The sequence below is a fragment of the Epinephelus fuscoguttatus genome, linkage group LG20, assembly GCF_011397635.1.
Source record: "Epinephelus fuscoguttatus linkage group LG20, E.fuscoguttatus.final_Chr_v1".
Taxonomy (NCBI): domain Eukaryota; kingdom Metazoa; phylum Chordata; class Actinopteri; order Perciformes; family Serranidae; genus Epinephelus; species Epinephelus fuscoguttatus.
The window spans coordinates 25624401-25650059 of record NC_064771.1 but is presented as its reverse complement, the minus strand read 5'-3'; the positions used below and the strand labels follow the sequence as shown (position 1 = coordinate 25650059).

At 40.8% G+C, this 25659-nt stretch overlaps 1 protein-coding gene across 1 annotated transcript; it reads left to right on the top strand.

Annotated features, from left to right (window-relative positions):
* The first annotated feature begins 858 nt into the window (after positions 1–858).
* On the top strand, positions 859–16584 carry oat (ornithine aminotransferase). The gene is made up of 10 exons (XM_049564138.1): positions 859–997; positions 5394–5625; positions 6739–6963; positions 7059–7154; positions 7386–7513; positions 9916–10038; positions 13202–13330; positions 13457–13570; positions 13824–13968; positions 15298–16584. The coding sequence occupies exons 2-10, from the start codon at positions 5412–5414 to the stop codon at positions 15456–15458; spliced, it is 1335 nt and encodes a 444-aa protein (XP_049420095.1). The 5' UTR covers positions 859–997; positions 5394–5411; the 3' UTR covers positions 15459–16584.
* Positions 16585–25659: the final 9075 nt, after the last annotated feature.

The following is a 25659-nucleotide window of genomic DNA, read 5'->3' as shown; positions in this document are numbered from 1 at the left end:
ACACATTCGAGGTATTAAAGTCAGTGGGTTTATGAATGATGTGAATAAGTGCCACGTGCACATTAAAAAAAAAAAGAAAAGAAAAAAAAAACACTGCAAGCACGTGCGGACTCATAGAGATGCAGAGATTGCATCACATGAGAAATGTTCATCTGCAGGATCTGTAGCAATACAGAATGCCTGAGGGCCTTTCTGTATTATATTATTCCATTACATTTTTTGTTATCATGATATGTTATTTTACATAAGAAAAGACACTCCATCAGAATGTTTTTATTTCATTTTATGTTTTTATTGTATTGATTTTATTTTATGGTATTATACTTCATTTTATATTCTATTTTATTTAATTTCATTTTATATTTTATTTTATTTTTTAATTTAATTTATTTATTTCACGTTATTTTATTCTATATTTTATTTTATGGTATGTTATTTCATTTTTTTAATCTAATTCATTTCATTTCAATTTAATTCTAATTTATTTATATTATTCCATTTCATTTTTTTAATTAAATTTAATCTATTTTATTTCATGTTATTTTATTTTATATTCTATTTATTTTTATTTCATGTTATTTCATTTCATTTTATATTTATTTTATTCTTATGTTATTTTATTTCATTTTACATTTTATTTCATTTCATTTTTTAAATGTTATTTTATCTTATTTTATTGCACTCTAAATTTCATTTTTTGTCATTTTTTTATATTTAATTCTATTTAATTCAGTCATTTTATTTCATTTTATATTGTATTTTATTTTATTTTTTGGGATGATTTGGACGTCTCGACGTAATCATGGGAAATGTTGCAACATGTGGGCGTGTCCTCTGCTCACAGTCCGCACCTCTGACGTCAGCACGCAATAAAGCACCACGGTCTGGGGGCTCATCATATAAGCCGCACCGGAACCTCGCATCACAACCGTCTGACAGAGCAGGCGAGCATCACTCACGATTCAAGAGGGTTTTTACTTCGCTTCACCTCTTTCTGGTACTGTGTGACTTTACTCCATGTCTCCTCTGTCCTGCTCCGTACCGCTTAATTTATATTTTAGTGATAGCTTAAGGTAACTGACAGCAGGACGGTGCTAATCTTAGCTAGCTAGCCGGTGGTAACTTAGTTGTTCTAACCAACGGAAACGAGCAACCTCTTTGAAGTGTTTACACGAGAAGAAGCATTAATTTATTCATTTATATTAACTGTGGCATTTTACTGAAGAGTTTTAAAGAGCTTCAAGTTATGTTTCATAACACAGTATCATGTAATACAAAATAGTTTAATTAGAAAGCAACTGAAGCTCGTGGTCTTTATTTAGCTCCGTGCTGTGATGATGGTGGGTGTGCCTTGGAGGCAGCTCCCCAACAAACCTATCATCTCAAGAGGTGTGATAGTGACTCAGTGACATGTCACTGGCACGGGTCCACTGTCCTTCATGGGGACCAGTCCAGGTGCTGCTTGTTTGCTGCGTGTGTTTATTCATTGCACAAGGTTATCGATTACCCAGAGCCAAATACTGGGTGTCTTATCTTTACATATATGTTCATATAGCAAGGCTTGTCTGCAGTTTTCACAACTGTCTTGTCATTTTAGAAATGCTTTTATGGAATTTTTTGTACACTAAGGGACTGCTGGTGACTTATGAGAGGGGAATGGGATGATGCAACACAGGGGTGGAATGGCAAATAGTTTTTTGGAGCACTGGGGACGGAGTTACAACTTTAAATAGTTGTATTTTGTGTTTCGTTTAAAGGCGTGTTTTCTGTAAAAATCACCAAAATCTCACCACGTATCACAGCCAGAAACTGTGGATTGAACACAAACTGTGAAAAATTAAACACACATTGTCAGTGGATTATCAAAAACACATGTGTGACAAATGCTTCTGTCAGGAGACATAACCAAATCTAGATTTAAAATAGTAAAATACTGCCAAAGTTAAACCGGTTGCACAAAGTAGATCCTGACATTTAATCCTGCACTGTTGGGTGTGTGACAGTAGCGGAAAACCAAGGTGTTTTTCAGCTCCAGGATTTTGTTTTCAACTTTTAACTTTCACACATCAAAGGGTATGTTTTTAAAAATCAAATAATGTCTGCCGTGCCAACATACTGATATTATTCTTGCCAGCTGCTGTTGTGTAAGCCTGCAGATTATTTGGGAAAATGGAGGGGCATACAACTTTATATAGCTGTAGTTTGTATTTATTTTACCGCCGATTTTAAGAAAATAAAAAAACTTTTTAACTCACCTATCAAGGGGCCTGGTAGATGGAAAAAAATAGGGATGCACAATATTTTTTTATTTTAATTTTTATTTTTTATTTTTTTACCAATATCTGATATGCCAATATACAAGAAGTTATTTGTCTGATTCCCGATACCAATAATGATATATCCACTTTTTTTCCCCAACTAATTGTAGTGATCATCAAGTTTCCTCTGTAGTGGAATTAACATGATATTATGCATGCTTACTCTCATCGTGAAGGCCCACCAGCAAATGAAGACATGAAATACAACATGGCTTTTCAATAAATATAATATTCATTGTGCAAAATAAGAAAAAGCATGTTGATCGATTCTGATTAATCTTAAAGCCAATATCGTCTAATACTGATGACATGCCGATGTTTTTGTGCATATTTTTTTATCCGTCAAAATAATGATTGGCCTTTTTCTGTCACATACATTTCGTTTAATTGAGATAATAAGGTATTATGTTGAACACAAACTCATAGAAGAGGTCAGAGCTAAATCTAAAGTAAAATGATTTCAGTATATTGAACAACTCATCACCACAGCCTCAGCATGTGAAAAAGGCCCCTCTGGAAAGCAGTGATGCGGTTTATATGTCTAAGGCTTTTATTGTGAAGGGTAAGAGCAGAAGAAGAGACGCTGATGAGCTAGAGAGTTTGGGTGTAATGCTAGCTTGCAGCAGACTGGCGCGAAGTGATAGTTTAGCACATCAGCTGATATCCAATACAGCAGGAGCAGCAGAGCAGTGTGCCCCTAAATGACACCAAAACGCAGCAGAAACTCCACATTGTTTTTAATTACATGACTATTCTGATGCAAACATTTACGCACCAGAGTGGCGGATAGCCTTCCTGAAATTTACTCGCCAAACAGAAAATCTACATGCAATTTGCTCTTGGTAGGTGTTAATTTTGGACACTGTTTGGAAGGCATGTTTTCTTTTAAAATTGCCAAAATTACACCATTTATCACAGCCAGAAACTTCCAGTGGTTCTTGGACACATCACTTGCGACAAAGCTTCTGTCAGGAAAAAAAAACAAACATAAAACCAAATTTGAGCTCAAAGTTGTGACATTTCATTAAAATTAAAAGTCTGGTACAAACTTACCAGTATACGTGACAAAACCGTGTCTTTTTCAACTGCATCTTTAATTTTTAACTTTCAAATATCAAAGGTTAAGTTTTAAAAATCTAATAATTTATTTATGGTGGAAAGAGAGTCCAGCATTTTCTGCCAGTCACTCAAGGAAGCTCAAGGAAAAAAATACACGGAGGGTAAAAGCAAAAAAAAAAAAAGTCAACACCCAGCCACTCCTCTACTTTGATGAGCAAAGAACAGTCCCTAAAATGCCTTAAGCTGCATTCATGTGCTCCTTGGATGGTCCCGTTTCCCAAGTTGGAAATTTGTTCTTCTGACTTTGTGTTGGTGAGCTTGAAGTTGAAATGTGATAACAACATGGATGCTACAAAGACAGTGTGTCGCAGTGATGTGCTGAAGATAGCAACAGTAGGTTTGGCTTCAGAATTGAACCTGCCACAAGAAAACATTGCCACAACACCGTAGCGTGAGTCATCTCGAAACCATCCAGTGCCACGACATCATGAAAGCCAACCCCTCAGTCACACACATTAAACATTTAGAAAGCAGCAATGCGTTCTACAAAAGGTCAGCAGCAGGAGAAGTAGCAGGTTCCTTTCCTAGGTAACAGCAGTGAAGGGAAATTTAAAAGAAGTCTACTTTGTGATCCAATAGAAAAGTCTGGAACATAACAGTCGAGCTGCTGTGCTGCAGTGGGATTAGCCTAACTTTTGTGAACCCACCCCCCTCAAAAGCATGTTCGTCTATTGTGCTGAATGTGAAAGAGATGCGTTACTCAGCAGACCTGCTAAGCCCATGTGCTCTGTGGAATCTCACCAAGCTGGGCTCAATTTTTGTAGCTTCAGTGTGTTTTTTTTTTAAGGACATTTCTTTGTCTGTCAAGGTAAGAGCGAGACTGGAGGGACTGGATTAACAGGTTTATCAAAAACAGGCTGCTTGCAGTAACATCTGCAAAGTCCAACTTGTGTTTCAACCTCTATTACTCACTGCATAGCTGTGTACATACAAGGGCTGAACTTTCTTCATCAGGCTTATAAATTGTTGTCTTTAAAATGTAAGTAAACGGTGAAAAATGCATTTAAGAATTTCCGACAACAATCCAAAACTCACTTTACGATTAGGCATGACTGCAAATGTTAGCCTGCTTGATTATCAAAATAGTTGCCAGTTAATTGACCTATCGTTTCATATCCAGTGCCTTTAAATATAGTGAGGGGAGAAATGTATACTTACAGGGACGGTTCACCCAAAAATCAATATTTTTCCTCTTACCTGTAGTGCTATTTATCAATCTAGATTGTTTTGGTGTGAGTTGCTGAGTGTTGGAGATATCGGCCGTAGAGATGTCTGCCCTCTCTCCAGTATAATGGAACTAGATGACACTCAGCTTGTTGTGCTCAAAGCGCCAAAAATATACATTTGAAAATCCCAACAGCAATGTCTCTATGCAGAAATCATGACCCAGTTAGTCAAGATAATTGACAGACCTTGTTGTGAGCAGTTCCATGGAGGAACTGTTTTCTTTCTACCGCACTACACCCACCAGTTGTATCACCACGCAGGAGGAAGTGTGCATCTACTCATGGACGAGAGGCTCATGACAGTGCCAAGTGTAAACATTAATGGTGTCCTTCTTGATGAGCTGCTAACGTTAGCTAGCTCAGTGGTGCTAAGTGATCTAGCAGTTGGTGCACGCTTCGATTTGTGTGGGGATACAGTCGGTGGGTGTAGTTTAGTAGAAAGAAAACGGGTCCTTCATGAAACTGCTCACAAGAAGGTCGTTTTGGTGCTTTGAGCACCACAAGCCGAGTGCCATCTAGTTCCATTATTTTTGAGAGAAGGCAGACATCTCTACAGCTGATATCTCCAATACTGCAACTCACAGCAAAACAATCTACAGTGATAAATAGCACGACAGGTAAAAGGAAAAAATACATAGTTTTGGTGAACTGTCTTTTTAATTCATGTTATTAATAATAAACAAATAATTATCCTAAATTCTGCACTGTGGTTTGCTCTGCCATGTTACAGACGTAGCAGCATACAACCATGAAGGGAATGATTCTCCAGCTCAGCCGCAACCTGAGCCGCGCTGCCCCCATTCTCAGTCGCAGTGTCCACTCTGGCACACGTCCTGCCTCCACTGCCGCCTCCAAACTGACGTCTGACCGTCCGCTCTCCTCGGAGGAAATCTACGCCCGAGAGGACAAGTATGGAGCGCACAACTACCACCCCCTGCCAGTGGCCTTAGAGAGGGGAGAGGGTGAGTCCAGACCAGTGGCCATTAGCATTTCTGTTATTCAGATGCCATTTCAGCCCTCAGGCTTATTTAGAGATCAACGATCATTGCCAGACACAGACAGTAAAGTATACAGACCACGCCCCAGTCACAAGGTGAGGAAAAACAATCAAGGGGCCTTCAGCAAATCAAAAGAGAAACTTATATGAAGCCATGGGGCCCTATATAAATGATCTATAGAGCATGGAGCAAGTGCATTAAAGGCACGTCCAACTCCACTTTTGTTTTGGCTCATAATCTGGGCACAAAGTAAGGTGCAAGGAGGAGAAGGGGTTGTATTTAGTCCCTTATGTGATCATGGATGTGTTTTGGGTGTAACATGAATTCAATCAGTGTCATCTCCCATTCCCTTTCAAAGCCTGGTCCGCCTGCACCTGGGGCATTGCTATTTACTACATGGTGGATTCTGCAAATTGGAGAGGCGAGGAATGACACTGCAGCAAATATCATGGGACATCGAAGCAGCAAAACTGAAACTATTGTTATGAAGTTAAAGGAAGAAACAAAACATAACTGTTAGCCACTGAAATAATCAATGAAGTTAAGCTGCTACTGATGCGTAAATGCGCACAGCGGACAGCAGCTCTGCTCTGCTCTCTGCTACGTTCACATTTTAGAGTGTGATTAATATTTTCCTCAATAATGATGTATCATTTCATCCACCAGTAACCCCTCTGCATGTAACAATTAGAGTGCAGATGTGTTGTGTGTCTGTGTAGGTGTGTATTTTACTATATGCACTATTGACTTTAGACCACGTTTTTGTTGGTCCATGGTGCAATCACTTTCTGCTGCCTCAACAGTAATGTCATGCCTCAGCAAACACCTGGCAATGCCTCATGTTGAGACCTACAAGCTCATGGATGATAGGCTTAAATGCATACTTACATAACCTGGGCGCTGGCCATAAAAATGACAACTGCACTGGCCTGAAACTAGCAACGCCCTGGGCTGTTTTACTGCTTTGCACTGTGTGAAAGAAAGAGCCCAGACTATGACACCTGTTTTCCTACTTCAAAATTACTTATGAATCACCACAGACACGTCCTAAGAACTTGGTTTTACTCTTCACTACAGGTATCTATGTTTGGGATGTGGAGGGCACCCGGTATTACGACTTCCTCAGTGCATACAGTGCAGTAAACCAGGGTCACTGCCACCCAAAGATCACTGCCGCGCTCAGCGCCCAGGCCTCCAAACTCTGCCTGACTTCCAGAGCGTTCTACAACAATGTACTGGGAGCCTATGAGGAGTACATCACGGCCTTGTTCGGCTATGACAAAGTCTTACCCATGAATACAGGTACTGTAAGGAAACGCCCAGCGCTGACTGCTAGAAACATCTTCAGGCTATCATGAGTTTAAATGTTGACATGTATTTCTTCTGTTGCAAATTAGGCGTCGAAGGTGGCGAGACAGCCTGCAAGCTTGCCCGCAAGTGGGCTTACAATGTAAAGGGAGTCCCCAAAAACCAGGCCAAAATCATTTTTGCAGGTGAGTCAACATCTTCCGTCGAAGAATACTACATCACAGTTATGGAGTTTTACCAAATTACCAACATTAGTCACTGTATTTTGAAATATATAACCCAAAAACCCTACTACCACTACTAGCTCTCATGCTCACCAAATCTCTCAACAGATATAGAATAAGGTGACTAAATTTCCTACACTATGCAAAGATGTGAACTCAGAACAATATGTTTGCCATCTCATTCACTCTTAGAGGGAAACTTCTGGGGCCGCACCATGGCAGCCATCTCCAGCTCAACAGACCCCAGCAGTTACGAAGGTTTTGGTCCCTACATGCCAGGCTTTGAGCTTGTCCCGTACAACGACATTGCTGCACTGGAGGTACACGTTTAGATTCTGTCTTTACATTATCTATCATGTTTGCTTTAACTTGTTTCAGTCATGAGACACAGTACTACTGACAGACTACGGACTGATATGACTGACTGAGTTTCATGCTGTCACTGGCAGTTAATGTGTAAAAAGGTTTCTTCATCTATTGTCCACACAGCCGTTAAAAGGCCAAAATTACAGGGGTAAGGTTAAGGTATGTTTCAGTCACTGCACACCAGGCATTAGGCTCTTTTACGTTCGAGTTGTTACATACTGGGTTTGTAAAGAAACTCTGACAACAGAGGCAGCTTAAGTTTCATCATACTTGTGGTCAGTGTTCATGTGCTGGTGGGAGGATCCAACACACAGGATCTTGACGCCTGCTGCCAAATTGCATTGTCCTCACAATGTTTTTCCTGGCAAGACCTGAAGGACAAACAAAAAAACACAGCAGAGGTGAGGGAGGCTGCTGCTTAGGGTTTTTTTCCCCAATGAAGGCAAAGATCTGCACTTTATTCAGCCCTGAGCTGTAGATCAATCTTATACTGACAACATTACCATCTACTTAAGAGTATTGTACACGCACAGATTAACAAAGTTTGGTCACGTTAAATGAATCCATTTAGAAGTTACACATTAACAGTTAACCAGCTTTTCTTTGGCTCATGACAAACTTTCCACAAAATCTTGTGCAAGGCTGTAACGCATTTAGATCCCCCACCTCTTCGCCAATTGGCATGAACACACACCTTCTCACACACACACAAACACACACACTTGACCTTCATACCAAATTTAGCCTCCTAGTTTAAACACTGACGCCAAAGGGTGGGTGAATTATTGTGGACTGACTGAGAGTAAGCTATGGAGCTGCAAGTTGCAGCTAAAAGGATCAAATAGATGCAGCAGAAAGATTTTTGTTATGACTCTGTGCTGGCGATAGCTTTGGCCGGAGGTATTACGATTTCAGGATGTGTGTCTGGCCGCCCAGCGCACAGAATCTTGAAGTCTGCTGCCAAATTGCATTGTATTCGTAATGCATTTCCTGGCAAGACCTGGGAGACAAACAAAAACTACAGCAGAGGTGAGGGCGGCTGCTGCGTAGGATTTTTTTTCTTCCAATGAAGGCAGAGATTTGCACTTTATTCAGCCATTGTAGCCATTATTCAACGTCGTATCTCAGGGACAGAAGGGGAGACTCCATGTTTTCACAGACATGGGTGTAAACTGTAAAAGAAACTTGACTGGTGCACAGGGGCATACAATCCCAGGGCAATATTCTAGTTTATACCATGCATTCCTTTTCCTTGTCAAAACCTGGTGCCTACATTACCCACAATGCAACTTAACTTCTAACAGTGTGGTTGAAGATTTGGATGTGTTGTGCAAGTAGTGGCTAATGTAGCCTCAAGCAGAGATGAGGAGTGGACTTTAGCAGTCTCACCTCTTTCTAATCCCCCGAGCCTTTGCATTTTTACACAGAACCAAACAATGGGTTTTAGATGCCCCCCATTGCCCCGAAAAGGCGCATTCTGTATAAACAAAATTAGGTAGGCAGCATTTTGCTACTGCCAGTGCTGAAATAAGACTGATTGGGCTTTCCTCCAAATTTGCATAATTCCTGTTTTTAAAAAGGGCTGATGTTTCAACTTCAGATGGGACACATATAAAACAGGGGAGGTTGGGGGTACTCCCAGAGGAAATTTTGAGCATCAAACACTCCCTGTATTCTTGTGAATTTTTCAAGCAGGTTGAACTGCAGCCAGAGCAGCTACGTGACATTTTCATCTTGTGTAATTCTTCTTTGAGTTAGCTTCTAACTGCAGTCAGCTACCTTTTTAAATCACCCGTGGCGGGTGCCAGGCATAACACTTCATCAAAATGTCACACCTGTGGCGCCCATGATCCCATCCTGCTGGCTGTCAAGTTTATAAAGACCTAATTTCGGCGCTGTTACTACCTCTGATGCTGGCTTAAAGCAAGAAAACTTTGTCCGCCCATTCCAGGATTGAACCTTTTTATATAGAAAAATGAGGCGGCATACCAACGAAATTCCCACCTTGAAGAGGCAGCGTAAAAGCGGCTTTAAACAGAACAACTTTTTCTCATATTCAGTAGCACTTCCCAAGATCTGCAAACAAACTTTCATGTGTACAATCGATTCGGAAACAACATTTAGTTAATAAGATTGTCCATAACACCTGATTTGACAACCTCTTTGAGCAGGCAAACATGAGGACATAGTGGCTGACTACAGTCACATTTGTCTGCTGATAGTTTTATCTTGGCAACTGCTGTTTTTCTGTGTAAACATAAGAATCTAATGATTGACCAAAGTAGCATGTATCTTTTGGCAGACTCAGCTTGACAGATAAAAATGTCTGACTGAGTCTTTTTCTTTACTTCCCCAGAAAGCTCTCCAGGACCCAAATGCTGCTGCTTTCATGGTGGAGCCCATCCAGGGTGAGGCAGGGGTGGTGGTGCCAGACCAGGGCTACCTGACTAAAGTCAGAGAACTCTGCACCAAACACAATGTGAGTTTTGACAAACACACACGCAAAGCATGAATGATGTGTCATTAGTTATTCCTTAACTTACTGTATGCACGACTGTTTTGACTGTGTGAAACATCCATCTTTAACTGATCTGCTGTCTGGTTTGTTAGTAAGAAGAGTACAGAGTATATTTGCCATCATCTCCTCTGAACAGTCTCTTCAGTGATTATGCCTGAAGCTTGTTCCATGCTGGTTTGTTAATGGTGGAGACATGAATGTTGACATCAAATAGCTAGCAGGCTTTCTTCTGTGGTGAGTGAGTGTGCCAGTGCTTTTTTAGGCACTTGTAGGGATTAGAGTGAGACATAACTGCATTTTAAACAGTCATCTCTTAACACCACAGTGTGTTGTGGCAACACTACTACAGTTTGAGAATCATCAAGCTACTCTGTGACATGTGGACATACAGCGAACTAATTTAGAGATAACATTTTGCATGTTTTGTCATGCTGCCTGGACAAGTGCATACTTTATTCCTGTTTGCACAGCTTTTGGAGCTGTGTTTGGCCTAAACAGGACATATTACAATGTTGCTGAGAAGTGCAAAAAACATCACACACAAACATACAACAGCCAGCTGTTAAAGAGCGTCTTCTCCTGACTCCCAAATATAGTGAGGGCAAACTGCAGTCTGGGCTTCATTTTTAGATATTTGTATGTTTTTTTTATTGGGTGCAAAGAGCAAACAAGCATCCTAGCTGATCTTTGCTTCACAAGAAGAGGGGTTAAAGTCAAATCAAGATGAGTGGAGAGCAGCAATGTTAAAGTTACTTATTTGAAGATATCTGTTTTGCTCGCTTTGGCACCACCCAGGGTAATAAGCAGTAATTGCAGTGTGTTTGTTGGCATGTTAAAGCTTGAAACCAGGCTGTTGAATTTATTAATATGGTCTTGTTTTATGGGTCCTGCAGCTGGCAAGATGAAAGGGTTACCACGGCATATATGGGGTGTGTGTGTGTGTCTGTGTGTGTGTCTGTGTGTGTGTCCATGTTTGTATGTTTTGGTGTGCCATAAGGCTGCAGTTAACAACTATTTAGATTATCAATTGATCTGCTAATTTTTATTATTATTATTATTATTTTTTTTTTTACAATTATTTGATTGCTTACTCCATAAAATGTCAAAAAATTGTGAAAAATGCTCATCACAGTTTTCTAGTGCTTAAGGTGACATCTTCAAACTGTCCAAACTCCAAAGGCTCTTCATTTAGGATCATGAATGACAAAGAAAAGCAGCAAATTTAAGGAACTAGGACCAGAAAATGTGACATTTTGCATAAAAAATGACTGAAAACAATCAATTTACAATATAGCTGCCAATTGATTTTCTTTCAATTGATTAATCGACTAATCGTTGCAGCTGTAGTGTGTGACGTGTGAGAGGGGATTATTAATGACTGTGGAAGCACTTGTGATTTTTCCGGGCAATGTCACCACACTCAGTTTGTAATACTGCAAATGCAGGGGCTTTCATCTGTAGGCCATACACTTAACCACTGTGCGTTACCTCATTTACTTCATTTTGATACAGGTAAATGTTATACAACAATAGGAAAACCTTCATGTTTGTTACAGATCCCAGCAAAAATCACCATTTTTATATTTTTTCAGTGAAAATAAAAAGCAAAAATGACCATTCCCACTAAAATCACAAACCGTATCACAATCGCCATATCCGTCAAAATAATCCCAATATTAATTTCTTTGCATATCTTTCTGCCCTTCTCAACAGACATTTACTTAAATGAGAATAAGCCACAGAAGACAGCTCAGGAGCTGTATTCACAAAGCTTCCTAGTGCAGAGAGTTGCTCCTAGTGCCAAAATTCTAAGAAAATTCTTAGAATTTCCCCTTAAAGATAAGACTAGTAAGGATTAAAAGTTATTCACAGAGCATCTGAGACATTAAAGAGCTCCTAAGGTGAAAAACTGTTAGGAGCAGGGAGGAGGTATTTTAAGAGGCTTAAGAGTTTCTTAATCAGAGGAGAAAATGGTGGAAACACAAAGAGGTCGGAGAAATATTCTCCCAACACTGGATGACAGTGAGTAAATGAAATGCTACAGATTAGATCATGCAGGGATAATATGTGTGGTTGATCTCATTAGGGATACTCCCAAACATTTCCCAATTAATGATCACAACACTAAGATATTTGGAGAACTGGAAAAATACAACAGCACAGCAGTGATGACTCGGGTCCGTCTCAACCTTCCATCAGCAGAGTGATCACACGAACACTGACAACACTTTCAGAGTCAGCAGTTCATTTCCACTGGGTGTCCACACCCTGTAGACTCACAAAGGGGTGTGTCTGTGACAACCAATCACATCTGTCAAAAGAAAGCATCAAGCCTAGCAATGGGGTCAACCATACCTCACTAAGATAAAGGTTTCTGTCTCTTCCTTGCTCAGAGTCGCTCTGAGAACTTTCCCAAGTCACTCCTAAGTTAGGATCCTTACTAAAAATTTTAGGCTAAGTTAGGAGCTCTGAGAGTGTTCTCAGAATGTTTGTGAATACAACTTTTGGCCAGTTCTGTCCAGTCCCCTGTGCTAACACTTAAGTATACACTGTTTTGAGTCATACAAATGTTAACAAAGGAGAAGATGACAATTTATAGCAGCTGTAAAACTTTACTGTGAGTCATAAAATGCAGCATGTGGTCAAGTCTGTTAAAGTATTCTGTGTAGGAGATTTACATTTTTTTTTACAACTTTGTGTCACCCAGACTATCTTCACTGAGAGCAGCACACACTTTGAAATATGGTATAAAATTAGTGTACTTTTTTGGGGGGGGGAATTCCATGGACTTATTTTCCTGTTAAAAGATCTCCTGAAGATCGTTAAAATTCCTATATTTACACTGGGAAAAATAAAAGAAAGACACACAGTTTTTAACTTTGTACATCACTGCACCATCCCCGAATGTGTAACACTGTCCAAAGACTCAAATAAAATTAAGCATGAATGATTTTGGGGAAAAAAGAGTAGGTTTTGATGAAATTTAGATTTTTCAGCCCTACCTAAAATGGCTGAGAAAATCATGCAGCAACATCACTTCTATCTAATTTTAGATATATGAATCTACAGGTCACACAAAGAAACCTAGCACCGTGGTGATGACTGTCCTCTGTGTTCTGTCCAGGTGTTGTGGATCGCTGATGAGGTGCAGACAGGTTTGGCAAGAACCGGCCGGCGTCTGGCTGTGGACCACGAGGAAGTCCGTCCAGATATCGTTGTTCTGGGCAAAGCTCTCTCTGGGGGAGTTTACCCTGTAAGCATTTTTGTTTTTCTTTGGTCACACTTCATATCACAGTATAGATTTGTTTTGAAAGACTTGATGGACTTTTGGAGTCCAGTTGTGTTGGACGTACTTTTGATCTGTGATTGTGTGCCTCAGATATCTGCTGTGCTGTGTGACGATGAGATAATGCTGACAATCAAGCCTGGAGAACACGGGTCAACGTATGGAGGTAACCCTGTGGCCTGTCAGGTCGCCATCGCTGCACTTCAGGTCAGTGTTACCTATAGTTTCCTTGTCTGTCCACCATTTTACAACTTGCCCTTTCATTTTGCCTGAGTTTTATATGATTAAATGGTGAAAACTTCCACTGTGATCTGCAACATACCATTAAGTTTAAATAATTATACAGTTACTTTCAAAAACAAGTTGGCATCAGAAGAAAAATATGCGCGCCACTTTGATCAACGATGTCATTAAGCTCTCTCGTTCTTTTGTTTTAACTCTTTCTGTCCTGATTTTGCAGGTGCTGGAGGAGGAGAAGCTGGCAGAGAATGCTCAAAGGATGGGAGAGCTGCTGCGGAGCGAGCTGAATAAACTGCCCAAAGACATTGTGACAACAGTCAGAGGGAAAGGCCTCCTCAACGCAGTCGTCATCAAAGAGACCAAAGGTACAGTGCTGAAATATTAATTAATTAATTTATGATGTTATTTACTCATTTTTGGAGGCAGGATTGGTTCATTTACACTGAATTAGTGACAGGAACAATGTCTTCTAGGAGTCTAGACTACTGAGTCTTTGTGCTACTCATCTTTAGGACATACTGGTTCAAATTGAAGCTGGAGTGCATGACTTTTGTCTCCCCCCTCTGGCAGTGATAGTAATTACACAAGCACTGCCGACATGTGCTTCCTGTAGGTGAGCTCACCACATGCCCACCACATGTGGCGAGCTCTCCTCAAGATTTTTATTTTAACTTTAATCCGACCTCAGAATGCTGAAGTTCTTTTTTATCTGGAGCATCCACCCCCAAAACCTTTTCTTAACACTTTATAGGATTTTCCACCATAGCTTCCACTTGTCGACACAAGTCAGTTGCCAAAGACACCAAACTCAGGTATACTGTGATATACAGAGAGCTTTCCCTGGTGGCCATAGGCTAAATAAACACTGTGTAAACTTTGGCGAGGGCTTTACTGTAATAATGTTCATTTACATTTAAAAGTCCCACACTCCAGCTTCAACGAATTAAAAGTATTATATCAAGTATGTTGAAAAATGTCATGTATTGAGCTTTGGTTTGGATTTTTCCTTTTTAAGGCAGCTTGCCTTTCTACATATAGGACAAGATTCTTGGGAAGACAAATGAAGAGTAAAGCTCATTTTGCAACCAGGGTGCATAAAAAAGTTACATTTAAGACCATTTTAATACTACTTTATATGAAATTTAAGACCAAACCTGCAATGGAAATACAGGAAATACACATTATATAGAAAAAGAAAACAAAATCTCATCGCTGTCATAAATGCTATTTATTATTGCAATATTCAAAGATATACCGCAGGCCAAAAATGACTTTTTCTATGGTCTGTCCATTGATTGTTTTTGTTTTTTTAAGATTATTTTTTTCAGGCTTTTTGCCTTTGATGTACAGGATAGAGTAAAACTGGGTGAGAGAGAGTGGGGGGTGACATGCAGCAAATGGTTGCAAGCCGGAGTCGAACCTGCAACCGCTGCGGCAAGGCATTGCCATTGTACATGGAGCGCTGGCACTATCCACTGCGCTACCGACGCCCCCTGTCCATTGATTGTAAACAGTCATTGGGTCTGCCTGGTTGGAGAAAATATTTCAGCCCCATTGAATCTGAATTTAAGACAATTTTAAGGCCTTATATTAAGAACTTAATTTAAGACATTTGAAGACTTCTTAAGGACCTGTAGACACCCTGTGCACCTTGCGGTCACTTATTCTGACATATATTTCAACGTTCCCCACAGACTATAACGCCTGGGAGGTGTGCTTACGCCTTCGTGACAACGGACTGCTGGCTAAGCCCACCCACGGTGACATCATCCGCCTGGCTCCTCCCCTCATCATCAAAGAGCACGAGCTGCGCGAGTGTGTCGACATCATCCAGAGAACCATCTTGTCCTTCTAAACTACAACCACCTCTTCAAGAATACGCACACAGCTTTCAAAATCATAATCCAAACTGATCATCCTGTTGTTATTTTCACTTTAAAGACAGTCTGAAAGGTATTACTGTAGAGACACAGTATACAGACGCTGTATGGAGAATGCTTCTATGAGGTTACACTGACACTTACGTACAGGAATAATGCTGTAGAGGAAAACCGGTCTGTTAGGCTTTTTGTCGAAGCCTACGATTTAAAACAAATGTTGCTAAGTAACCACCACAGAAGGTCCGCCCCTCTTTTTATCCAATCGGACAATGGGATAAGAATAAAAAAAAAACAAAAAAAAAACACACACAAATGAAGCCGGGCGCTTTTCTGCTCTGAGTTGGAAGTTTTTTCAGCTCGAGGCGTTCAGCTCACTCTTGAAAAACGCAAAGCGCTCAGCAACGCAAAAGCTTCACTGTCACTGAAGACGATTACTCCCCCCTGCCCCCACCCCCACAGGCGTCTAAAAAGCGCTCTGTCTGATCAGGCTGCCTCAGGAAAGACTTCAAGACAGGCGGAAACATCATCAGTTTATTTTAAATGTTTAACTGTTAATTCACATTTCTGCTGGTAATAAGTGATGTAAATAATCAGTGTGATTGTATCCACTGCATCATTTTAATTTTCTTAAAGGAGAAGTAGTGTTACCAGATACTCATGCAGTCTAAAGTTTAGACTCAAGACTGTATTTAAAATTTTTCCTCAAAGGTAAACAATTAAGCTGTCTTGTTACAATCTTGTTTGCGGTTTAGTTTGTTTACTAAACTGCTGTGTGCAAACAAAAACTCTGTGAACCTTGTTAAAACTTGAAAGTTGCTGAAAGTCTTGTTACACAGAGGGTCATTTGGGTTTTTCTGATGCTAAGAGCAGCGTTTCAACACGTTTATAAAATGCTGTGAAACATATAGTAAATTCAGACTTCTTTTAGTTGTTTAAATTTCTTCAACAATTATGATCTGTATCTGTGCGTTGTTGTTATGGAATTTTCTGATGAATGTTTTATTTGTTACAAAACATGTAAATATTGTCTTTTCGAAGGCAATATCCCCTTTTAAGTTGCTGTATTATCCATTGATCTCAAAATAAATTATTGCAGTCATACTTCCTGTTTTGCTCTTTGTAAGTGAAGTTTATATCTACGGCGCCTTTCTTTCACAGATATGAAGTGCTTAACATCAAAAACAAATTATCAGATGGAAACAACAACAGCATTGGGCTGATGAGCTAAAAACAGCAGCAGCAAATAAGGATGGAGACAAACAAAACAAAAACAGGTCATTAGCTATTGGCAGAGGTGGGACCAAGTCACTTGTGCTGTGTCTCAAATTGCGCACTTCTGTACTTACACATAAGTGCGTTCACACAGAAAAGTATGGAAAAAATGCAGTGCACTCTGAGTACCCAGATGGTGCACTCAAAACGGTCAAGAAGTTGAGTGTGGAACTATGGATACTTCTCGCCCTCAATGGTCGCCATCTTGGCTACGTAGCGGAAGGGGAGGGACCACTTTTCAAATTGGAAATAGCTTTTTACACTAAGCATCACTACACTGTTGTCGGGTATAAGCCAGCAGTATGTTTATTGGGTTAATTTAGCCGTCTGTAATGATTTGGTACCGTGAACGATAACGCAAATGCTAATGCTAGTTTGCTAACTGTCATTTCCGTTGTTCCGTGTTCGGTTTGAGACAACACTACCCTGTCGAAATTCGCCAATAAGTACAGAGTGCACATAGTATACTACATGGAAGTGTACTAACGGAAGTACGTGATTTGAGACACATGCTGCGATTGTTTTGTACTCGGAGGTCAGAAGTCAGAAGTGGGAATGACGTCACCTCCGAGTTGACAACAGTTTTTGCATTCTAGTTGACAACAGTGGACAAGACGGAAGAAAACATGGACGCCCGCAAGAAAGCCTTTGTTGCCCTTGCACTTTTGGAGTACAGACAGCTTCAAAACCATCATGCACTCCAACTGATGAACACCGTAGATGAGGCTGACCTAATGTAAAACAAATAAGATAAAACTGCTATAAACAGTACTTTAGCAGAGTGTTTACTCACTATGTATGTGACCGGCAGCCATCTTGAATTCGTAAGTCGGGGCTGATGCAGTTGCTCTGAGTTTCTGAGTTGGAAATCTGATCTCAGGGTGCGTTCGAGTTTAAACTTCCGACTGGGAACTGGGAATTTCCGACCTCAGAGTACAAAACGAACGCGCCAACAGCATTGGTAATTCTCAAAGACAAGGATCCTTCCTTGGTAGGGCGAATCCTTCCAAGGAAGGATCGTTCAGAGGCAAGGCAAGAGTCCTTCCTAGCATTCGATGAACACACATTGGAACAAGCTAACGAGTGTCAGTGAACTGTGAGGGCAAACAAAATAATCGTTCATAATGGTAATAGAGGTAAAATGTTCAATTGATCGTGATATTGATTTGAGGTCATATCGCCCAGCCCTTTGCTGCGCCCATGATTAAGTGTGAGAGCAATGTTGGTTCTCTTTTAGCAATGATTTAATTCCTCTATTATAAACATTAAAAACTGTGTTGGATTCAATTCAGCAGACAGTTCCAGAAGTTTGCTCCTTCAGTGGAGAAGAATGAGTGTTCAAATTAGGTTTTGCATGATGGAATGTGACAGTTACTGTTTGTTGAGGCCCGTGTGACTGAAGGTATGTGACCATATAAGCATCAGCATGGCTGTGGTCTTTGACATTACTATTTACAAAGCATACACTTAATTTCTTGTGTCACGCTGTCAAACACTGCATATACTGAAGTGTTCCCTTTAATCCATTACTGTGCAATGGTCCAAGCTGTAACACTAGATGGTGCTGTGCCTTCACTGAAATGAAACGAAGGCCTAGTGAGCACTCAAAGTAGTCACGCATACAAACAATTATCAAGCAGGTGTTAAACGCACAGCTTAAAGTAGCACAAAGTAACACAGATTAAGATACTAAAGCTTCACTGCAGATACAATTCAATCAATACACAGTCCCAACATAGCACTGTTAAACCTACAAGACACAACCTGGATGATCCGTCTTTGTGCCTGTCACACACTGCTCTCTAGCAGCAGTACACAGGGACTTCAGCTGACAAAGATTTGACATATTTGACACTTGTCATTCCCAGAAGACGAGCTGCTCTGAAGTGGATGTTGTGGCAACAACCTCAAGCTAGCTGATGGAGACAGTCGAAGGCTTTCTTCCCCCCTGAGTGCTGACCTTCAGGCAGCAGAAATCCTGCCGCACAGACTGCATCCACTTATAATTTATCTTCACAACAATAATGTAAACAGCAGCAGTAGTGGAATTAATATTGCAGTGCAGATCTGATAGATGGCATCAGATGATTTTATCCCTAATACATACATACATACATATATACATATTTATGTTGGTACAAATAAAGTGTGACCTTTCTGCAGGTTGAATTGAAAGTCTGAAAAATAAAAGAAAGTCTGTATTTACTGCTTATTGAAAACCAGGAGAGCTGTCTGGAAACCAACAGACTGCAGGTACTTAACAGATGTATAAGAAAACATATTGTGAGCTATCAAGGATCAATGAAATCCACTCTAATTAGTTTAATGCTTTGCACTTGTAATGACAAACTCCTGGGCCAACTTCTCTTTAAAGGCTTTCTGTTGAGTGCTTTCTCTGGCACATTTATTCATCCAGGGAAGGCTCAAATTATTTACACTTACTAGCTTTTTTTCCAGCGCTTTCAACCACATCTCATGGTCTTCCTCACTGGATGGAAATTATCTATTATTGTGTGACTTGTGGATCTAATGTTATCACTGGATTAAATGGTAATGGTTATCAGCCTCATAAATACGAGGGAAGGGGGTTTTATACTTGTGTGGCAGACGCTACCCACATGGCCTACGCCTTCATGACCATTTATACTTGTGCAGCGGTGTGTCTGTGTCGCTCTGCGTTTACACCGCCAAAACACTAGACGGCGGCGGAAGTTTCTGTGAAGTGCTGAAAAGTTTAGTTTATTCAAAACACACATTAAACACACATTAAACATGGCTTAATAGCAACAATTTCAAACACAAGTACACAAATCAGCTTCACTATAACTCGCAGCATTCACAGACAAAGCACTTGTCTTTATCTGGACACATTTTCCCCACAAATACAACATGCTAATGTTACTAGCACAAGCCTATGGCATTTTACATTTTATAAATTTGTCTAGCGGCTAGCGTACTTTTCCTCGACTCATATGAAACCAGGGACAACAGCAACATTGAACAAAGGTAACATTACAAAGTTCGGCTCCATTACAACTCACAGGGTTCACTGACAAAACAACTGTCTTATACTAAACACGTTTTCCAAACAAATACAACATGCTAACATTATAAGCACAAGTCTATGGCATTTTACTTTGTATAAATTAGCCTAGTGACGAGCAGAGATTTCCTCTGCTCATATGAAGCCAGGTTAAATCACACACAAGACTTAAAATGCTATTTTTGTGGAGGCTTTATTGTCATATTGACGTAATGCTCTGCATACAGAGGTAGTTGAGATGGTGGATGGATTGAACAAACACAGGACTTTCATCCAGGAGAGTGCGGTTTGTGTTCTGTGTGCAGGGTTTTACGCAAGTAAGTGCATGCAATGTGCATGCAATGTGCATGCAATGTCCAGCTGGGTGAGAATAGTAGCCACATTGGGTGCATGGAGTATAGCTTTTGTTTGGGCTATTTAGTTGAATGGGGAAGAAACTACTACTTCTTGTGCTTAACGCCCACGTACGTGTATTCGTTTATATGTGTGATCAAAGATTGTGGCCTGCATAGTCATTGTTCACAGGCTTGCTTCAGTTTCAGCCATTGCTTTACATGTGTGTTAAAAACCTTGAGTTCTGTCAGTTTTTTAATTTCAGATGGTAATCATCCACAGGTGAATCTCTCTCACTGAAGAGGATGATTGACCAAATGTTTTTCTGTGTTTTGCTGCTCTACAGTTTCCACTTGTTACACCCTTCGTTCTGATTCCACTATGTTGTTTGTTTACCAGTTGACAGAGTATTGCTAGTGCAAGGTTGTTCACACACTTCTAAATTAATTTTAAAAATGAAAACTGTCAAAACTTAACATATTGTATTGCCGTAGAATTAGGCAGTGGTACCATCAAGCAGGTTTCTGATTCATTACTTTCAGTGCCTATTTATGTAAAAGACAACCATGGTTTTTAATCCCAGTTCTCATCACACAGGTGTGTCATGTTATTCTGCTTGTTTTTAGGCTAGATTTCTTTCTGTGTTCATCATTCACAAGGATTAACTGGAAGCTGAATTGTCTGCAGAGGTCTCTGCCTCTCCAAAACAAATGGATCCAGTGATTAAAATCAGTAAAAAAAAACTAAACTAAATAAAGCAGTTTCACAATAAAAATCAGTGTCTCTCTGGCGCTTGTGTTGAAACGGAGTCAGGAGAGACTGCAAGCTGAGCTGCCACTATTACCCTGCATGTGACACCACAAGTCAGTCAGTACGTTTACATGCACGGTTAAGTCGAGTCATGGTTATAGCTTGACTAGGCCATTTCATAGGACCCCTGTCCTTCTCCCAGATACAAACACAGGAGGGGAATTGATTTATTTACTGACGTATATTCGACTCCACTACGATAGGAAGGTGCTAGGATGTGACAGGTATACGCCCCCTTTTAGCTTGTTAGTGTTGGACCTTTTTCCAGTTGACCCATAACGTCACAGACCAAACCATCAACAGAAAAGTTAGCTACAGTTGGCTAGTGGCAAAGTGGTACCATGGTGGACAACTTCACAGCTCTGTACAATCCATGGTGTTGTACACTTTACTTTTTCTTCTCTTCTTCTGTTACACATTTATTGTTATTCGACTTCCGGGTCTAAGTCCTGGGCGGAAACTGGAGCATGCGCAAAGCACCTAGGCTAGTTTGGGTCCGATTGGTTGTATACATGCAGAAGTAATTCAACTCCCAATCGCATTATCTAAGTATGTTAGTGCGGCTTTAAGAAATCTCATTTAGTCCGATTTCAGTTGGACTAACATGTTTACATGTATTTTAAAAGGCGCCATAACCTAATGAAACTGCTTCTGGTGCAATCAGGCATTAAATAGGCTGATAACCACACTCTCAACCTACTAGTCCAGGTAGCAGGACCCTGCTAACCCATATCTATGAGGCTGATAACAGCTAATAAAGCCCCCCCTTTTTTAAGATATTTTTGGGGCATTTCAGCCTTTAATCGATAGGACAGTCAGTTGTGAAAGGGGGAGAGAGAGAGGGAGTAACACACAGCAAAGGGCCACAAGCCGGAGCCGAACCCGGGCCGCTGCGGCAACAGCCTTGTACATGGGGTGCCTGCTCTATCCACTAAGCCACCGACGCACCATCCATCCATTTTCTAACCGCTTATCCTCTGGAGGGACGCGGGGGGGCTGGAGCCTATCCCAGCTGACATTGGGCGAGACCTACGGACAATTTAGAGTCACCAATTAACCTATCCCCAATCTGCATGTCTTTGGACTGTGGGAGGAAGCCGGAGTACCCAGAGAAAACCCACGTTGACACGGGGAGAACATGCAAACTCCACACAGAAGGGCTCCCACACCCGGGATCGAACTAGGAACCCTCTTGCTGTGAGGTGACAGTGCTAACCACCACACCACTGTGCCGCCCACCAACGCACCAATAAAGCCCATTTAATCGTGTGATAACAGTAGAAATGGGTGGTTTTATATGTGAACTTCATGTGCTGAGAAAGATTGTGAGATGTGACTGGAAACTCCTGGAAAATCAAAACATTTTCACATACATGAGGTTATTTTTTCCCTTCTGAACTGTACTGAAGTACAAGTATAAAGTAACACAACATGTAAATAAATAAATATACTGTCCACCTCTGGTTACAAGCTGTAACCTTCTCTAACCTTCAGGTCACCGCTTAATGATCAGATTTTTGTTTGATCAGTTGGGCTGTCAAAACAGGCCTTGTAGTTTAGGGGGAAAGTACACACAGCCTACAATCTAGGACAGGTTATTATTTCATATGAAGCGGAGCACAGAGATGAGCGAAGCCCAGAGCTTGCTTGTGAAATATGACTGGAATCCAGCCTGGCAGGAGAAATGAGGGTTCTCACCGGGTGACACCGAGCAATGCGCTGGTGCCCTGCGCATGCTTTGATCCCACACTCTGCAGAGACCTGCATCCCACTCAGCCGCAATAGGAAGGCAAACCGTATTCCACAAATGAGCTCCAGTTTTGGCAGGGGAGTGACAGGCCACAGGCTCTGTGAGGATCTGGGAACAGCGAGGTCCAGGCTCTTTGACTGCCTCAGCCAAACCTGAAGATGCTCCTTTAAAGCTACTTGATTTTCCCCGGCCACACGCTCCGTGCCAACAGTCGGCCCGGTCCATTCGAGCATGTGGCGCAAGGCTGGCTTCAAAGGCTGGTGTGTGTTCCACCACTATTCCTCAGACCAAGAAGGTCAAGAGGGGCTCATCCAGACTGGATGGCTGCTCCTGTTCCCCTCTTTCAGCTCTTTGTTCCTCGCCTACTTTCTGTCTTCCCCTCATTTTTGTTTCTGTCTCTCTGACTGACTTTCTTTTAATTTGTTATCTCTCCCCATGTCCCCTCACTCCTCCTGCCCCTTTGTCTCTCTCTCAGCCAGGCCATTTGTATTCATTCCTTACATAATGGAGAAATCAGATTGTGGTACTTAGCGAGGATGTAATCAAAGTACTGTGCCTGAAATTTAATTCAGGTAAAGTTGCAGTTAAGGAGAAGATAAATTATAAAGCTCTGTATCCATTAAATGTGCGGAGAATAAGGTGCCAGCCTTAGAATTATGACTGATGCAGTGCTGGAATAGGATATGCTATTCGTTTTTTCTTGTACCGCCACAGATAAATCAGAGAAAAATGTTGGGCTCGCCTGCCAGTGCTCATATTAATGGGCCTTTTGCATTAAGTTTACGACATCTGAGTGCACTGATAAAATACATGTGCATCTTAAAGGGCAAATGACACATAATCCTTTAAGAGTAATGTGCGCTGACCATTTTTCCCTTCCTCCACGGGCCTCTCTCAGTTCACACCAGAGGGGATATATATATATATATTGATCAGGCGCAGCAAGGTCCTCAGAAGGACGTGGTCCTCCCTGCAGATCTGAGGAGCACTGTGGCTCTCAGACCAATCATTTTAGTTGTCACACCCTCAACTGATTTATTTCTGGGTTGGTGACACGTCTGCAGTCCTTGTGAATCTTTAAAAAGGCAAACAAGACATGGTCACACTTGTAGAAGTTCACAGCGTGCTAAATCTTTAAGTTATTATTTAAGTTATTTTTTATTTCTACGTGACTTAAGAGTTTTCTCATGCAGACAACACACGACAGGGGCCATTTACAAACTAGAATTACCACCTCATGGTAGTATTCCTCCGCTAACCAGTCCAGTTACAGGTTATGTCCATGTCTGTCTAGACCACAGACTGTATAGTAAAGATAGACGACATGACAGCTCCCCAAAAGTGAAACCAAAACATTGTGATGGCCCCCTCGTGGCTGGCTGCAGTATAGATCATAAACCCCGCCCATTCCACGTTAGCAAAGGGGACATGGGCCAAGCTAAAAAATCAACGTAGATGTCAAATGAATCTTTCCCAAAGATGGTTTCTGTCTTTTTAAAGTTTTTTTTTTTTTTTTTATCACGCTGTGTTCTTTTTTTTTTTTTAATAAGTTTGGTTATAATTCGTTATTCGATGCTTTATAAAGGTGGTATGATGTCATAACTGCCAACTGTGTGCCAACTGATGTGTTCACGGTCAATGGCGCTGCTTGCGATTAGCTGAACGGGTGTATTGGCGGGAAATCACTACAGCAGACATCGCTACTGCGCAGACTCTGGCTCCAAATGACATCACCAGCGCGAAAATGGCGGTAGCTGAAGCCGAAGTGAAACAGTGTTGTCCACCTTTATATACAGTCATTGGTCCAGACTCATGTTCGTATGTGGCCATGACAGAAGACAATGCTTTAAATATAGATGTTGCTGTAAACACACATCTTCAACAAAAAGGTAATTTGTGAGGTCACACTGATCTTGACCTTTGATCAACAAAATCTAATCAGTTCATCCTTGGATCCAAATTTGAGGAAATTCCTTCAGCGCGTTCTTGAAATATTACGTTCACAAGAATGGGATGTAGGGATGGACGGACAACCAGAAAAATACTATAATATATAAAAATCTAAAATATATATTGTACAAACATAAAAAAAAATAACAAAAACAAGTTAGTACAGGGGCCGTCGTCACAATGACTGCAACTCATTTTGTTGCATCCTCACAGTGCATTGCAATACAGATGAGATTTCAGATTCCAGTGAAACCCAAACTGCTACACTGAAAACTACTGAAATAATTTTCTCTTATTTAAAATTCAAGTACTTTTAGCTAATTTAACATGTTCCTATAGAGATTCTGATGCACACTTCCTCTACATAGAGCCCAATATTAAATGAAGTGTCATCTCACTGCAGTGATCATCCAGTAAAGAGCTTCTGATGAATTACATCTCTGTGCGCACCTCTGGCCCCTGTGGTAGTGAATGCAAAATGCCTGGCAGTAACTTATATGCAAGAGGAGGATGACTCATCTACCTGTTGTTCCTGTCTCTGGGCATCGTCGCTTCACTTTCCATTAGAAAATAAACTCGATTACAAATTCATTTAATTTTATTATCTACAGCCGGGAACATTGCTGTCTGGGTTTTTGATTGGGAAGACATAATTAGAGACTGTGGACTACCACTGGTTGAGATCCTCCTCACCATAATGAATGGGGAAAGAGTCGCAGCAGAGGTAAGAGACGACTATAACCGAGGCCCTAGGCGGTGACTCTGTTGTCAGAGTGTGATTCACTCAGCTGATTTTCAAATTCATGTAAGCCAGTTCTATCACCATTTCCAAAATGCCTGAAGAAAATGAAAGATGGCTTAGATGCCAAGAGAGATACTCGCAATGAGTGAATGTCAGTGCCTCAGAGCCATCAGCGTCACTGTGACTGTGATCATAATCAGGGTGGGTTGCAGTAGAAAGCATTAACTTTAAACATGAATTAAACCAGATTTTATTCATGCTAGCAGTGTCACTCCA

Coding starts and splice junctions, on each gene's coding strand:
- oat (XM_049564138.1), top strand. CDS start 5,412: ATGAAGGGAATGATTCTCCAGCTCAGCCGCAACCTGAGCCGCGCTGCC. Junction 6,964..7,058: donor AGTCTTACCCATGAATACAG/GTACTGTAAGGA, acceptor GTTGCAAATTAG/GCGTCGAAGGTGGCGAGACA. Junction 7,155..7,385: donor GGCCAAAATCATTTTTGCAG/GTGAGTCAACAT, acceptor ATTCACTCTTAG/AGGGAAACTTCTGGGGCCGC.